The 18,181-nt window shown below is 33.9% G+C and overlaps 1 protein-coding gene across 1 annotated transcript; it reads left to right on the top strand.

Moving 5' to 3' along the window:
- The first annotated feature begins 12,681 nt into the window (after positions 1-12,681).
- Positions 12,682-13,445, top strand: LOC120215787 (E3 ubiquitin protein ligase DRIP2-like). Its single transcript, XM_039213354.1, has 2 exons — positions 12,682-12,928; positions 12,997-13,445. Exons 1-2 carry the CDS (start codon positions 12,682-12,684, stop codon positions 13,443-13,445), a joined length of 696 nt encoding a protein of 231 aa, XP_039069285.1.
- The last annotated feature ends 4,736 nt before the right edge of the window (positions 13,446-18,181 follow it).

Here is an 18,181-nt window from a genome sequence, read left to right on the forward strand (position 1 = left end):
CTATCGCATTGCGATTTTCCAAATTTGCGTTGCGATTTTCCTAATTCGCAATGCGAATACGTAAATCGCAACGCGAATTTGGAAAATCGCAATGCGAATACGTAAATCGCAATGCGAATACGTAAATCGCAATGCGAATACGTAAATCGCAATGTGAATCTGACTATCGCAATGCGATTTACATAGCGCCATTCGTATCCAACGCGTATTTTTTTTTCAAATTCCAAACACGAATATATTAATATATCGGAACACTGAACCTTCCACAGTATATCCCGTAATCGCAACTCATAACCTAAAACCCTAAATCACAACTCAGTCTCATCTCCATCTCTCACTCTCTAAGGTGACATCCGTCCCCATCTCCGACGATATCAGTCTCTATCTCCGGCGAAATCATTCACGGTCAGAAATGGAAAATCAGCCACCGAGGGTTAGTTTTTTTAATTATTTTTATTTTGAAATTTTTGCATTATTATTAGGTTTTTCATATTGAAATTGATGATAAGTTTACTGGTGTTTTCAATAATAGATTAATCATTTCACTTAGATTGCTTATTATATTCATTCGATTGTTACCAATACTGCTAAACTGTTTAGTCTTTAACCCTGTGAAGTTAGTATTTGTCTTTGTTTTATCTTTTGGTTGAAGTAATGCAATCCATTCAAGTTTCTTTCAATTTTAGTATTTGAAACCGAGAATGACTATCGCAATGCGATTCTGTCGTTGCGATTTTCATTTCGCGTTGCGATTCTTACGTTGCGATAGTTAAATTCGCGTTGCGATAGTCATTTTCGTGTTGCGATTTTCATTTTCGTGTTGTGATTTAAAGTTTTAGAAACTATTATTCTTCTGCAAATTGAAACTTGAATGAATTGCATTACTTCAACCAAAAAACAAATACTAAATTCATATTGTTGCAAATTTAAGTTTGAAAAATAACCTACTACTCATTATGTTTATTGTTCATATCTTCACAGTGTAGTTTTTGGTATATCTAAATTGGTATGTTTATTGTTTTTGTAGAACTTTTATTCGGCTCAATTGACCTTAAGAAATAAAGTAAGCCTGGCCAAAACAATTGCGTCGAAGCTTTCACCTGCACAAAGAAAAATATTTGAGGATACTTGCTTCGGGCCATGGCTGAAAGTACAACATCCGAGTGAAGATGCTATGTTGACCCATCTGTTTCTTCAAACCATGACTAGCGATCTACCAGAGACTATACAACGTCGTGATGAAGAGATATGGTTTGATTTTCCACCGGCGTATATGTGTTTTGGGCGGGATGAGTTTTGCTTAATCACCGGTCTACGCTTCGGACACGATGATGTAGATCGGTACACTAGACATATTACCCACCTATCATGGTTTTCCTGGGTTTTTCCTGATCTGTCAACGTAGAAGTCGAATTTACACGTGGAAGACTTGACGAGATTATTGAATAAGAAAGATGGTTTTACTCGGATGGATGACGTCAATGTTGTCCGAGTATGCCTTCTAATACTTTTGCAAGCCGACTTTTTAGGCAGAGAGACCCGACAACCTATTCCTAATGATCTAATTAAATTGGTAGAGGACCTAAATGCATAGAACCTGTTTCCGTGGGGTTCGTATCTATGAGAGCTACATGGAATAAGTTGTCGTCTGCCTTTAATGATCGGAAAAGTTTGCGTGGCGATGGTTCCAAATATACTTTGTCAGGCTTTATTTGGGCCTTTAAGGTAATAATTTTTATATAATGTTTCCAAAATTATAATTAATTCTTTAACAATTACTAATGTTTGTTATTATATTGTTTGTAGATTTGGATATTTGAGGCCTTTCCCGCCATGAAGACATATGCATTAAAAACTTCTAATGATATTCCTAGGGCTATTTCCTGGAAGAGGAAACGGTCCTTGCAGCAATGGGAAGATTTACTACCGTATACTACAATAAATAATGTAAGTTAACACAAATACTACCATATGTTTATAAACAAGTTAATAATAATACACGTTTAACTTTGTTTGAGCTTTTATATTGTTAGGAGGCCAACACTCCATTACAGAGGTTGACACCCACGGAAGCTGAGCTTGCCACTGATTGGTGGCAAGCTGTAAGCTTTTTTTTGATGGCACGGATGATGAGCAGCCACCACTTCGAGAGCCATCACCTCACCCAGAGCCATCAACTGATCGACCCGAATATACACCTCCATAACGAGAGTCATCACCTATTCTGTCACATCATCGAGCCTCTTCTCCACCATCACCTCATGATAGGCGACCGAAAAAGATGCCACGACGGTTATCTCCCTGTTCTTCACCTCCACCTCCACGGGATGAGTTAGGGGAGTTACGTAATGAGGTCAATGCCTTGCGTGAGGAGGTCGGTACTTTACCCGATGACAATGGTGCATGGCGTGTTGAGGTGTCTACTTTACGTGGTGAGGTAGCAGCTCTACGTGAGATTGTAGCATCATTGCAGAATGAGGTTCATACTCTACGCAACGAGATAAGTTTAATATTTTTCATATTTAACTTGATAATAAATTTACTCGTAATTTCACTTAGATTGCTTAGTAAATTCATTCGGTTGCTGCCAATACTGTTTAACTGTTTATTCTTTAACCCTGTGAAGTTAGTATTTGTTTTGGTTGTCTTTTGGTTGAAGTAATGCAATCCATTCAAGTTTCAATTTGCAGAAGAAGAATAGTTTATTATCGCAATGCGAAAATGACTATCGCAAAGCGAAAATGACTATTGCAACGAGAGAATCGCAATGTGAAATGAAAATCGCAACAACAAAATCGCAATGCGAAAATAACTATCGCAACGCGAAAATGACTATCGCAACGCAAAAATGATTATCACAACGCGAAAATGACTATCGCAACGCGAAAATGACTATCGCAATGCGAAAATGACTATCGCAATGCGAATTTGATTATCGCAACGAAAGAATCGCAATGCGAAATGAAAATTGCATTGCGATTCTCTCGTTGCAATAGTTAAATTCGCATTGCGATAGTCATTTTCGCATTGCGATAGTCATTTTCGCGTTGCGATTTTAAGTTTCAGATTTTATTATTCTTCTGCAAATTGAAACTTGAATGAATTGCATTACTTCAACCAAAAGATAAATACTAACTTCACAGTGTTGAAAATTTAAGTTTCAAGAATAAACTACTACTCTTTATGTTGTCATTGAACCTGCACTAAACCTATATGTTGTCATTTTAAATTTTTATATAGTGCTTACTTCTGGAATGTTATCTGATGCATTTTGTGAACAATGATATAATAATGACTTGGGTGAATACCGTGCAAGTTTGAAATATATTTGTCTTTGTTTTCACTATTTAATATCATGTCTTTATTTACTGATTTATGTATTAATTTATTTTTAGCGGCCCGCTAAGGTGGATGCTCTACGTCGGGTTTTTCTTGCAAGACGGAGTTCATGCATCAGACGGCGTGCACGTGTCATTATGTCTCCGTTCACCCCAATAGTGCGATGAATCCGTAAGAAAAAACCCGACTCACCTGTCATCGTTCAAGAGGCCTCCCCTATCGTTCAAGAGGCCCCTATCGTCCCTCAAGAGTCCCCTCCCACCGTTCAAGAGGCCACTGTTATCGTTGAAGAGGTCTCTCCCAACATTCTAGAGCCCGATTCACACAGCGTAATATATCGAATTATTGAGAAGCCCCCTCACGTGCCGGACATGATGGATGACTGTTGGCTTTCGTATAAGTTACCGGCCAGTACCATTCCGGCAGATGAAGTGGAGAGGAAACAACTACCGGAAACAATTTTGGATAATACCCTTTGGGCTAAGACCGCAATTGATTTTTTATCTACATGAGCGGAGCCAAGGGTGTTACGCTGATATATACAAACTCAACGATGATATGCATTTGTTGATTGAACGATCTTTGTGGGGTGTATTATTAGGGGTTGAAAACAACGGCTATTTCGATGGGGGGTAAGTCTTATATTTCTTCTTATATTTCAGTTTGATTAATTTTTTTTTAAAAATTATGTAATTCACTAATATATGTTTTTTTTTTTGTAAAACAACATATTGATGCATGGGTGACACGTCTTCTAATTGTAAGGAAATTGAAGAAAAATATAAAAAAACGCGATATACAATTAAGTCGACGTCTTTTCACGTAGTTCACTTGAAGAATCAGCGAAAGAAATCATATGTGTTGGTTAATGGACAAGCTAAACTTTATCCTGCATGGTGGAAGGTCGATAAGGTTAGTATATTTGTTTGAATATTTTAAAGGTGTTCATAAATAAGTGCGCAATTTGAATTATTACATTTCGATGCAGGTGTTTATCCCTGTTTTGGATCGTACTCATTGGCTTCTCGTCGAGCTTCATCTCCCATCCCTAAAGACAATAGTATATGACAGCATGATAAATTACATATCATTGTCTGATTTGATAGATATTATTAAGGGATGGAGCTCTCATTTGGCTAAATTCTTGGATGCAATTAATTATTGGACTAAGTCTGGAAACAAGAAGCCAAAGAAGTTCAATGTTACAGTTATCAGAGACGAGACCGTGCCACAACAAACGAAGAAAGCCAGAGGGGATTGTGGTCCTCTCGTATGCATGTGCTTGGAGTATTTGATGACAGGAAGTACACAGTTTTTACCTCCCACCGATAGAGATAGAGGTGCAGTAGGATTGTGGTTTCGGCATTTTATGGCTAGAGCGATATATGCGAGACGCTGCCTACCTGCATTCGCATTATGAAAGTGTCCATAAACAATTTGTAAGTCAAATGCAAGTGTTGTTAAACATATATACTCTTTTTGGTTTGAAAATGTTTGGTTAAGTAGCTAGAATTCAATAATTTGTTGTTTGTAGGTTTTAGATGTGTAGAAAGTGTTGTTGATTCAATGTTTAGTTTCTGCAGGTTAATCCTGAAGTGAGCTGCGTGAAATGGATGTATGGGTGCAAAAGTTGATTCAATAATTGATGAGGAAATAATTCATTATTATTTTTTGATTGTTTAATTGATTTGTAAAAGATGATTTGTTTAATTGATGTGTACATAATTATTATTTGTGCTTGTTTAATTGATTGAAATGTAATAGTTGATTTGTTGATTTCAATATGCATTATGTTGAATGCAAAACAGACTATCGCAACGCGGAAATGACTATCGCAACGAGAGAATCGCAATGCGAAATAAAAATCGCAACGAGAGAATCGCAATGCGAAAATGAAAATCGCAACGCGAAAATAAATTCGCGTTGCGATTTTCATTTTCACATTGCGATTCACTCGTTGCGATTTTCATTTCGCATTGCGATTCTCTCGTTGCGATAGTCAATTCCGCGTTGCGATAGTCAATTCCGCGTTGCGATAGTCATTTCCGTGTTGCGATAGTCATATTCGCGTTGCGATAGTCAAATGAATGTCTAATAAGTGATAACAACTAAACATATCATAGAAATGTTCAAACTCAAGTTACTAATACATGCCTAACTGAAAATGTTAAAAGTTCACACATAATATACACATAATACAACGTTTGCATTTAAAAATCACCTAAGTTAACAGTCCCAAAAGGTGAAGCCGGTTGTGATTGGGATTTTGATGAGGATCCATATTTTGGTAGAAGAAAAGATGATTGTGATGGCACTGGTGATCCACATGTCAACCTTGTATGACCACTTTCCTTGCACCGACTACATGTCGATCTCTTCTTCTCTTCACCCTTAGACGATATACGATCGTGACTTTTTGGTCGGCCAGGTAGCCTTTTGTCCATGGCTGGTGGCAAAACTGTTTGTAAGTCATCTGGTATGTCCCACTCAGAAGGATGTGGAATAGGGTAGACAATCTCGACATAAGTCTGTCGATATACTTCTGTAGTGTAGCAATCCATAGCGTATGCGCTTGAATCATCTTGGTTTAGATGAAGAGAAACTTTTATAATATGGCCACACGGATAACCAGATGTTTGACATTTCATACAACTACACGTCATTGCATTTAGATCAACAAGCCCATTTAAGTTATTATCCAGTACTTCAAACAAAGTGTTTGAACATGGTTTAACTCTCCATGACGTTGACTTCACAACACGTTTTGTTATCTTTTTTTTCAGTCCATGGTGTAACACGATGTTCCAATATTCCTATAAATTTAAATAAATAATACTTAGTAAAAATATATGATAAGTTACGAATTTAAAGAAATAATACCTGCATGGTTTCTTTTCTTGTAGTACCACTGTTGAATAGAGGCTCGAAAAAACTTCATTAACATAGTAATGGGTAATTTTCGGGAATGACGACTTAGAGCGTTGATTGATTCTGCACTATTAGACGTCATAAAACCATATCTTGCTCCAAGTTGATGTACTCTTGACCATCTTTCAAACCCGACATCTTCTAGTGTTTGAGCACACTGAGGCAAAACACGTCTTAAACAGTTTATATGCTTATTAAAATCCACTTCCCGATAAGCTTTTACAGCCTTCCAGTATGTTCATTTGTGATTTTTATACCAGCAGACCTTGATTTTAGATTTCTATACAAATGAACACCACAAAGTCCATGAAAAGCATCTGGGAAACACCTTCTAACAACGTTGTCAATTGAGTTTGCCCTATCGGATATGATTGTCAGATTGCTAATAGGACCTATGCAATCCCTAAGATGCCCCATAAACCATGTCCATGAATCAGAGGTTTCAGATTTGCCAACCCCGTAAGCTATTGGGAGTATCCATTGTTAGCATCCATGGCTACTGCTAATAAGTTTACTCCAAGGTATCGACCTTTTAAATGTGCTCCGTCAACTATAATAACTGGGCGCATGCAAGTAATAAACGAACGAATCTACAAAATCATATACACAAGAAATATAATCATTTAAATGTGAAATGCATGTAACTAACAAAAATGAGTCAACAAAATTATATTGATTTACTAACTGCAGCACCAATGGCGATAAACAACAACTCAAAGCGTCCATCTCTATCTGTTTTGATGTGAGTTACTGACCCAGAATTTTTCAGCTTTAAATTGTGACAATAAGCCGGCAGTTGGGCAAACGATGCTTTTTGGCGACCCCCTTAACAATTCCAAGGCATAACATTTGGCTCTCCAAGCTTGAGAATATGAGATACTAATCTTGAACCGAGCATTCATGTCAGTCATAATTTCATGTCCCCGATATACCCTGCCATTCAAAAACATTAACTCAGCCAGAAAACCACCCAACACCTTTTTGTTTTTGCCTGTCTATGGTGAGGAAAAACTTGGGTTCTTGAACATGTATGTTTATCAATAAAAGTCCTAACTTGAAACATTTCGCAATCTTTTATCCTCTTTGCAATCATACGCCACGTACAGTTTTTGTCAATCATACACCTTGTTTCGAAACGATCTTTGCTTGATTTGTTAACTTTTAGTTGATAGCCATCTTCCACACATTTCGTATACAAAGCTATCTTCAAGTCTTCCTTTGTATCAAAACAATCATCTTTCTTGATACGAATAATTTTTGTGTAACAATCAACTGCTATCTTTACCAACTCTTCTTCCGGTATCTGAAGTAATTCTGGCATATTCCAGTTATACTCCCGTGGCATTTTCTTAGGGGACTTTTCTTTGGAGATATTTTCTTCTTCTTCTTCAGGGTTATATGAATTACAGAATGGATGTTCAACATGTTCATTTACAGTCGTAACTTCCTCCTCATTATCATCAACAACATCTTCCTCGGTAACGGCTGTTTCATCATCAAAATTCGGGTATTGACCAATATCAAAATCATTACACGCAGGGTCTGTTTCTTCTTCTGAAAAATCATCAAAATCCGAGTATTGACCAAGATCAAAGTCAGGGTATTGACCAAGATCAAATTTCGAATATTGACTAGTACTCACAATTTTTTTCTGTTGGCTCATCATCGTCTAACTGGTCAATACGAAAACCAGAATTTGGTGCTGAAAGTTGATTGGGATTTGGATTAGGGAAATGTTGTGGGTTTTGAGATTGTGTTTGGTATTGGAAATGTAGTGAAACAATATTTGCTTGGTGATGAAATTGTGGTGGAACCATTAAATTTTGAGCACCATAAACCGGGGTTGAAAAACTTAGTTGATTACTACCCGCTACTGACCCAACTTCACTACTTCTAGGTTCAACAACATACAATGTAACATCATCACTTGAAACACTAATGTAAGCAATGAATCGTTCAACATCTTCATTGTCGGTTAATAAATAAACTTTACCATTTCTCTGATAAGATAACCTAAATCCACTTAGGGGCTCTAAATTCAATTTATTTGCAACACGTAACATTAGAGTTTCATAAGTCAACTTTTTTAATGACAATTTTAGTTGAAGATTCATGGGTAAAGGCATATATTGTAAAACACCATGAACATTCTCCCATGACCCTCCAAAACACAAATCTATCCAAACATGATCAATATTAGATGATTTCATTATTGTAAATTAATTTACTAAACAAACGAGCTACGAAACTAAAACCTGTTGCCGGATGGGAAATGATGTCGTTGGATATAGGAACAGATGTCGTCGGAGAGAGTGATAGATGGAGATGAAATGAGTTGCGATTTAGGGATTTAGGTTATGAGTTGTTGCTGCTGCGTAGTTATATACCCAAAACATTTGTGTTGCGAAACTAAAACCTGTTGCGAATTCAGAAATCGAGTTGCGAATTTGAAATTCAGTATTACGATAGTCAGAATCTCGTTGCGATAGTCAAAATCTCGTTGCGATTGTCAGATTCGCATTGCGAATTAGGAAAATCGCAACGTGAATTTGGAAAATCGCAATGCGATAGTCAGAATCGCGTTGCGAATCTGGAAACTGATTTGCGATACCGGATATCGTGTTGCGAATTATCGATCGCATTGCGATTTAGTTGGTCATTTTGGCAAATCCAAAAAAAGTTGGTTAAAATCGTATATTATAAGACATTTTTGGTCACTGAGGTTATTTTATCTTTTTTAAATTATTTATATATAATTTATTAATCAATTAATTTATATTGAATATGCTATCAAAATATATTATATGAATGATTTGTTTGTTTTATTTTATATTACTTCATTTACAAAATTAAAATTCAGGGTCTGTATAAAAATATTAAAATTTAGGGGTAAATTACACAAATGGTCCCTTGACTATAAGGTATTGCTTTATTAAGTCTTAGTTACAAATGGTTATCATACTATAGAGTGTTGCTTTATTGAGTCATCGGCTATTAAAAGTTAAAAAATGCTCACCCAACTATTTATTATGTTTTAAACTTGTCATTTTCTATTAAAAAATAATGGTATTCTTAGCTAAATATTTGTAACACTTTTAACATGTAAATTTATACTATTACGAGTTAAAGATGTTACATCAAATATCTAAAATGTTTCATAACCCAAAATGGTAAAAAAAATTATTTCTTTCACAGATTTCATATTTGTAATCATTTATTATAAAATAGTTGGTAAGGGGAACTCAAATTATAACATTTCGACTTCTATTTCAAATCCGGTTTCAAGCAATAACAGACAGTTCTGCTTTGTTTCATATAATAAATAAAACTGTCTAATTTAAAATCTTATTTAAAGTAATATTTAAAACATAATTTAGTATCATAATATTTGTACATACAAAATTATATTCGATACTAACTATATATATAGTTTGCAGACATTCCTTATTCATATACATGGCAGCTAGAATGTAACATCCCAAATCAGAGCTGGTGACTAAAAAGTAATTTTTGGAAACTTTATGCTCAATTTTGAAACAAGTTAAAAGTTCAAGGACTTAAATAGAAAATTTTAGTGTTATATTAAATGGTAATTGTGGAAATTTTGAAGGGTATAATAGTAATTTTGTAAGAAAGATTTTTTATTTCTCCTTTATATAGGAGATGGCACGTGGAAAGGGAGAGAAGAAAATAGAAAAGCTTGGAGACTTTGGTTCAACCTTCTTCTTCTTCTATACCCGTAAGCTCTATAGCAAAGGTAAGTTTAATTTCAACTGGTTAATTCCTGAGTTTTAAGCTTAGTTTTGATTCTTGGGGTGATAAGAAAGATTATTTAGAGATTAAAGCATGTTGAAACTTCAAAATGGATGAGTTACGAAGGATTAAATATGAAGAGTTTTTAAGTGAATTATTGAAATAGAGGGAGTTAGTATATTTTGAAGTTGAATTTGACTTGTCAATGATTGAATTAAGAGATATGAGGTGTTAGCAGTGGACTTAGAACATGTTGAAAAATTGAGTTTAATTTTTGAATCTCAGGGGTGGATAGGATTTTGAGGTTTAAGATGTGATAAATGGGTATTAATTGGTTTAAGTAAGAGTAAGTAAGTTAAGGATATGAAATGGGTTGAATTATGGCATAATTGAGCTAAGTTGAGTGATTTTCGTGCAAAAAAATTGGAATTCTAAGCTAGTGCATCGGTATACATTCAACCTGTACCGATGCATCAAGGGTAAATTTCTAGAAATTGTTCAGTGTGTATCGATGCACAGGAAGTGCATCGATGCACCCCTTAACACATCGAATGCAATTAGTGCATCGATGCATGAGTAGTGCATCAATGCATATGTTAAGGGATGCATCGATACATTGTAGAGTGTACCGATGCACTTCAAAGAAAATAGAATTAGACCTTTTTTTTATCTACAAAATGATAGATTAAAATACATCAATTAGATACTGATATGTATTAATACATATTTATGTAGATTTTGAGCTTAAAGCAATTCCGGAATATTTGACAAGATTATTTATTTAAAATAAAAGCTCAAATTTGAAAGCGATTATTCTTTTAAAAAAAGTAAAAGAAAAAAAAAACTAAAACATAGTATTCTTTTTCATCCACCGGAGCGAATGGAGTTACACTCTAGGAATAAGAAAACGTTCGGCGCATGACAACGTGTCACCGTATAGAAAAGTGACGCGTGCCTATCTGAAAAAGTAATGGATTAGGATGAGTTATTTGGATATTTTTTTCAAGCGTTGATATTTTCAATAATTGCGCTCTATGTATGTAAATATGTTAATGATGCATGCATATATAGAAGAATGTGTATATGACTTGTGGGTTTAATTATAATATTACCAAATTAAATTGCATAATTCTTAACATAAACTGATTAATTTAAGAGTATAAATATTTTTATTTTTCATATTTATGATAGTATAAGCATTGTTAAATTCTTTTAGATCGAACGTAGCTTAAAAATTAAATAAACTTGTGGTTATTACTTAGCCACGTCATTGGTTGGACTAGGACTGTAAATGAGACGAGATAGATCGCGAGTTACTCGAGATCGACTCGATCTTGGCTCGATAAATACTCGGATCGAATGAACTCGACTCGTGCTCGAACTCGACTCGAGTTCTTAACGAGCCGAAACGAGCTACTCGATATCGAACGTAGCTTAAAAATTAAATAAACTTGTGGTTATTACTTAGCCACGTCATTGGTTGGACTAGGACTGTAAATGAGACGAGATAGATCGCGAGTTACTCGAGATCGACTCGATCTTGGCTCGATAAATACTCGGATCGAATGAACTCGATTCGTGCTCGAACTCGACTCGAGTTCTTAACGAGCCGAAACGAGCTACTCGATACTCGACTCGAAACGCTCGTGAGTAGCTCGAAAAAATGTTATATTATAATTTTAGATTTTTTAAAATTACATTATTAAAAATATATTAAAAATACATTATTGATACTTATAAAATTTTAAAAATATATTAAAAATTCTATAATACAACTACCCTCAATTTTTAATTTTTTAATTAAGCAACTCAAGTCCAATTGTTACATTGTATATTACTAAAATAAAAATAAAAGCTCATTTAATTAAGCACATGTTAGATTACACCCTAAACCTAAACCCTAAAGTATAAACCCTAAATTATAAACCCTAAATCTACGACCTAAACCATAAACCCTAAGCTTTAAGCCCTAAACCCTTAATCCGATTACGTAATAATATACTAAAAGAAAAATAAAAGCCCATTTAATTAAGCACATGTTATATTAAAATATAAACCCTAAACTCTAAATTAGCATAAACCCTTATCCCAAACCCTAAGCCATAAGTCCTAAACCCTAAGCCCTAAGCCCTAAACCCTTAATTCGATTATGTGATAGGGGTTAAGTTATGCACATGAAGATAACATAGAAATTATGCAAAATGAAATTAATGAAATCAACAAGGGTTTATATGTAAATAAACTAATAAATTACACTTAGTCAAATCAATCAATAGATCCATTATCAAAACAAACGGTGATCAAAACATAAAATAAAAATAAATTAACAACCCAAATAATAAAAACGTAAACCTTGATTAATGACGAAATCAGAAGATTACAAATATAACATGTCCTAAAATTCTAATACTCCATTTCTAAAACACGGGCTAGTCCTAGTCGACCGAGGACTTTCTACAGCCAAGCCCTCACTGCACTCTTCCACCGTATGGAGGTCAAAATTCTCTTTCAATGTCCTATTAGAAGGCTCCCCACAGTAGGTGTAATATTTCCAGCTACACGTCCATCTTCCCTAGATTGCATGTTTGAAACTGAATGCTTCTGCACAGTAGGTGTAAAATTTTCCCTTACAAAAGAAGAAAGATAAGTGCTCCCGAGGTTATGCCTTCAGCTTCACCACCAGCAAAAAGAAAAAAAAGATCACGGTCATCATTGGTGGTCAGTACTCCCAAAGTGCCAATGCAGCGTGGTTTGACTGGAAGGAGAACGAAAGCTACTGCACGAAAAAGGATTGCTGATTTTCGAGGGTGTAGTTTCTCTGTTGAGGGGTCCCCTAAGAAAGAAGATTCCGCAGAAGATCATCCCTCAGGCTCAACCTCACCTGATTCCTCAAACAAAATTAGTCAACGTAAAAGGCAAGTAAAAGAGGCTGAAGAAATATTTTTTACGATTATGTTATGTAAACTTCAAACTTAGTTTTTGAAAACTTGTCCATCTTCCTTAAATCGATGCAGGATTGTTCCGGGGCAAAACCTTCTAGTGAACACAGGTCTAATGAAGATACAGATGATGTTGAAATTATGGAAGGGAAAGCAGATTTGTGGACATCCTTAAACTGTCTTGTCGAAGCAGCTAACAGAAAGTCATTCAAGTTAAATTCACAGGCATCTCCAGCTTCTGTATCTGAACCACATAATGGCCCTGATCGTCACTTATATGCGCCTGAAATAAAAGCTGGCCTTGAATCCCCCAATGTTCCTGATGGAAAATTGAGTATTCATAAATATAAAAGTAAGGAGCATCGGCTGAATTCAAAAGTCCTGGATGAAAAGAATGGGGCAAATTTGATTACAAAACTTGTGAAACGTAGAAGGTTGCATGCAGAAGCACAAAAGAAGGCTTTATATCCCACATCTTTAGGATAGAAGCAAGTGCTCCACAAGTGATCCTATAAATTAAACCTCAAACTCAATGGTTTAATTTACGAAGCCACGTGGTGAGCACTCGAGTTTGAATCGAGTTTGAATCGAGTTTGAATTGAGTTTGTATCGAGCTTGAATCGAGCTTTGAATCAAGCTTGAGTCTCGAGTTTTTTTGAGTTCGAATCAAGTTTTAATATTATCTTTCGAGTTGAGCTTGAAAATTTTAGGTTCGTGATTTGAGTCGAGTCGAGTTTACATTTAAAGTTCGAGTCGAGCTTGGTAATACTCGAGTTCGACTTGGCTCGTTTATACCTCTAGGTTGGACTAATTTAACTTGTCGAGGGGTAATTTCGTAATGTTACGTGGTGAAATCTGATCCTTATTCATCCTATGTGAACTATGAAATCACCACGTGGCAAGTTGACCGTGTTTTGGAACTTAGAGGAATATTCTATGAATCTCCGCCGTTGATTGGCTAAGTTGCCTTTTTGGCATTACTGGACATGCGTAGTGGTTGGCTTTTTTTTAATTTCACGAATGATTTTTAGATTATAGTATATTGTTTTATGAAGTTAATAAATTATTAAAAGTTAAAAAAAATACTTTTTTATCTATAAAATATTATTTTGTTAGGTCTCTCAATTATTAAAAGTTATAAGATGATTATCGACTATTTATTATGTTATAAACTCATTTTTTAATTAAAAAATGAATGATTGTCTAAGTTAGATGTTAACATGAGGACTGAAATATTATAGTTGTTCGAGATTTTTTGATAAGATTTTATCATATCACAATTAATAGATTAACGTTCAGTTCAGAATATTGTTAAATGTTTAACAGAAAATGATGAGTCTTGAATATAATGAATAATCGAGTGACCATTTCGTATCTTTTAATAATCAAGGGATTCAACAAAGTAATACTCTATAAAAGGAGGATCATTTTATCACTTTTAATAGTCAAAGTACTTAATAAAATAATACCTTATATTCGAGGGATCATTCATGTACTTTACCCCTTTTTTTTACCTTCACTTATTTTGTTTTTTAGTAACATGGATAATTTAAAATCACTCTATAATTCTGTTAAAAGAATTACTATAAAATTAAACAGGTTAATTGCATTAAACATTTATAGATTATAACTTATAATGTTATTTTTCTTATTAATTTCATCAAATAATATTATGACGAAGTCACATTACTTTTTCATTATTTGGGTAAATTTGATAAAAGTATAAAAATTTGAATGCAATAAAAAACGAAGAAAATTAAGAAATAAATAATCCTTTTTTAAGTTTGAAGAATAAAAATCCAATAGATAAACAACTATTCACTTTAATGGGCTCTAGACTCGTCCTAAACGTTACGACCGAATCTCGAAGACCATAATTCAGTTGAATAGAAATCAAGAAAACTCATATTTTAACATGCATCATCAGCAAATCGTAAAAAACATACATAAGCAGAAGTAGGAGTTCATAATATATATAATACACTACGAGTTTAAAATCCAAAACAAATAAAGTAGTTTAATATCCCAAATTCCCACAAATAAGTATATATAGCTAACGAAAAAAGTAATGTCATAAAGTCTGATAATATCCATACAATGTTTGAAAGAAAACGAGTTACTAACGATCCTCCAAGTACATGTCTTAGACCTAAATATCTGAGTAATAAGAAAAAGCATAAACTAGAAAGTGAGTTATGAAGCCTAGTGTGTTTCTCTAAAGTAAAATGTATATCAAAGTATATATAATATAACACAAGTAAAGTGTAACAGTAGTTTAGAGTTTAATCATAACGTAGCATCAATAACACACAGCTTTACCTGTCGTCGTCAATAAACAAAATAGGGATGTTACCCTTCGAAGAGGTACCCAAGTCAGAATACGAAAACCAGAATGAGGATCTGGCCCTTCGATGATGATCTTAAGCAGAAACATGACATGAAATAAATCACATGCAGAAACAGGACGAAGATTAAATCTCATGCATAAACATGAAGAGGAATTAATCCCATTCAGAATCAAGAATGCATCAAAGTACATATTCAAATGATGCAATAATAATCGGGGAACCATTACAATCCAGACACAAGCAATCAGAATATGCACATGCAATATCATACAACATAGTCATATATAATATCAGAGGTAACATATAGGTCAAAAGGGACACACCTATAACAGCTAATCGATACCGACTAAGGCTTACGCTTCCCACGGTCGATAGCATTATGTTATGCAGAACGAGAGCCTAGAAAATAACATCACCCCATGAATATCCAAACCATATATCTAAACAAAAATATACTATAATCACTAAATAACACTTATGCAAATCTCGAGACGAACGATCGGAATCGAATTGAGCGGGACGAGAGTGAACAAGGTCTACTGGACAGTGATCTGGAGACACAAAAATAATACTAAAAAGTGAGTCCAAAATCTCACAATTCACTTAACATAACTATGACTTTAAGCGATAAATGACATAAAACAGAGATTTTAGATCAAAATGTGGTAAAACATATTACGGAAACACACTCAGGACATCAAAAAAAACATAAAGATAAGGATCTTAAGAAAAATTCAAGGGTCAAAGTCAACGATAAACGAGTCAGGTCGGTAAACAAGTCAAACGATCCAGCCGGTTCGGTCAAAAAGTAACGGGTTCAACCGATTTTGAACAGCCAGAACACTCCCACACGTGCACGAGGGCACGTGGGATACCGTCCGTTGGAGATTTTTGCACGAAAAATTCCAAAAAAAATCATTTTAATGCATAGGGAACAACTTGCCGAGTTCGGTTTGCATCAGAGAGCGACATAATTAAATTTTCTTGAAAACCCAAAACTAAACTCCCTCACTCGACGTTAACGACAATGACAAACAATAAACTGATGGTACTGAGTGAAGGACGATGATGAGTCGGACACAATGACACCGGTATTAGAATTTCAAAACATTTTGGGTAAATTACATACTAATCCACTACACTTTTGACAACTCATAAACCGATATTAGAATTTCAAAACATTTTTAAAAAATCCCTGAAAATGGGAATGTGACATATACCTAAAGTGCACCGAAATTATAAATACTATCATATTTATATATATATATTTATATTTTATACTCTTCAGTAATGTGAACATACCAATTTACTATTGGGTAAAATATACAAATGATCCTTCGACTATATGATATTACTTTATTAAGTCTGTCACTATTAAAAATTACAAAATGGTCACATGACTATTTATTATGTTTCAAACTCGTCCTTTTCCGTTGACGATATTTTAAACTGAACGTTAACCTGTTGACAGTGATATGATAAAATATGATCTTAGAATCTCAAATGACTATCATATCACAGTCATCATGTTGATGTCTAGCTTAAACAACCGCCAATTTTTTAATTAAAAATGATGAGTTTTTAACATAATGAATAGTCGGGTGACCATTTTGTAACTTTTAAAGAACTTAACAAAGCAATATTCTATTGTCAAATGACTGTTTTATAACTTTTAATAGTAAAATAACTTAATAAAATAATACTTTATAATCAGGGACTATTTGTATACTTGTCATATAATAATAAAAAAACAAATAATTTTAAATAAAAATATACTTTAAATTATTTAATTTACATTTGGATCAGGCCGAACTAGTCCACAAACTTAAAATATTTGTTCAAATTTGGGTGGACCGAACGGGCCACCTGGGTCACAGATAGACCTACAACTATATCATTGATATTGCCTTTATCCGTCTTTCAAGGGAAAATAGAAGGGTTTTAAATAGACATTTCCCTTTCTAATTTTAAATATATAAATAATATTGTCCTTTATTTATCAAATTAAAATACGTAAACTAAATATATAATTTACATACAATATATGGACTAGTAGCTTTGACCCTCTTTCTTTAGTTTCATGAACTTGCTCTAATTTTAATGAATTAGACCCTTGTTTAAAAAAAAAAAAAATATTTAGGTAAGAATGTTATTTATTTATTTTTATTAATTTGGGGTAAGTATAAGGTATTATCTGTTCAAAGATAACTCTTAGTCTTTCGACATTGAACACTCACACCCATGTCATCTATGATGCTCTTATATGGATTCTTAGGAATAACAACAATTCCTTTACCACATAGGTCAATTAGTTCATGCGTAGGTAAGAATGTTAATGTCGTTAGTTAAGGAAAACATTTTAGTTTTTTTTTTTCAATTAAAATTAGAGGCTATTGTACTAAGTGGGCAATAAAATATATGTTAGCATCTTTTGTCATTAATAAAAACATCAATACGCAAGGAGCAAAAATTAATCATTATTGTCAAATTGTCTTTATATTTGATTTAGTGAAAGTACAAAATTAGAAGTCATTAATCACATAATGAATCAAACTCAATTTTTGATCAATTAATGAAATATATCATTTTCTGTACGAATTGGGTAGAATAACCAAGTGTATTTATGCGTACATAATAGAAAAGTAACAGTCAAGACAGACAATAATGAAGCTGTCATAGGGATGACAGTATGACCTGAATCCTACGGTAAAATTTAAAATTCAGTTAAGTTTGGATCGGATATCGAGAATTTTTTTCGGGGATTTTTTTAGGTTAGGTTCGGGGCAAGGTATCACCGCCTTGACCTGCCCCGATTATATATATATATATATATATATATATATATATATATATATTTTATATATTTATAATTAA

Source organism: Hibiscus syriacus, unplaced genomic scaffold (assembly GCF_006381635.1).
Source record: "Hibiscus syriacus cultivar Baekdansim isolate YM2019G1 unplaced genomic scaffold, ASM638163v2 tig00110156_pilon, whole genome shotgun sequence".
Taxonomy (NCBI): Eukaryota; Viridiplantae; Streptophyta; class Magnoliopsida; order Malvales; family Malvaceae; genus Hibiscus; species Hibiscus syriacus.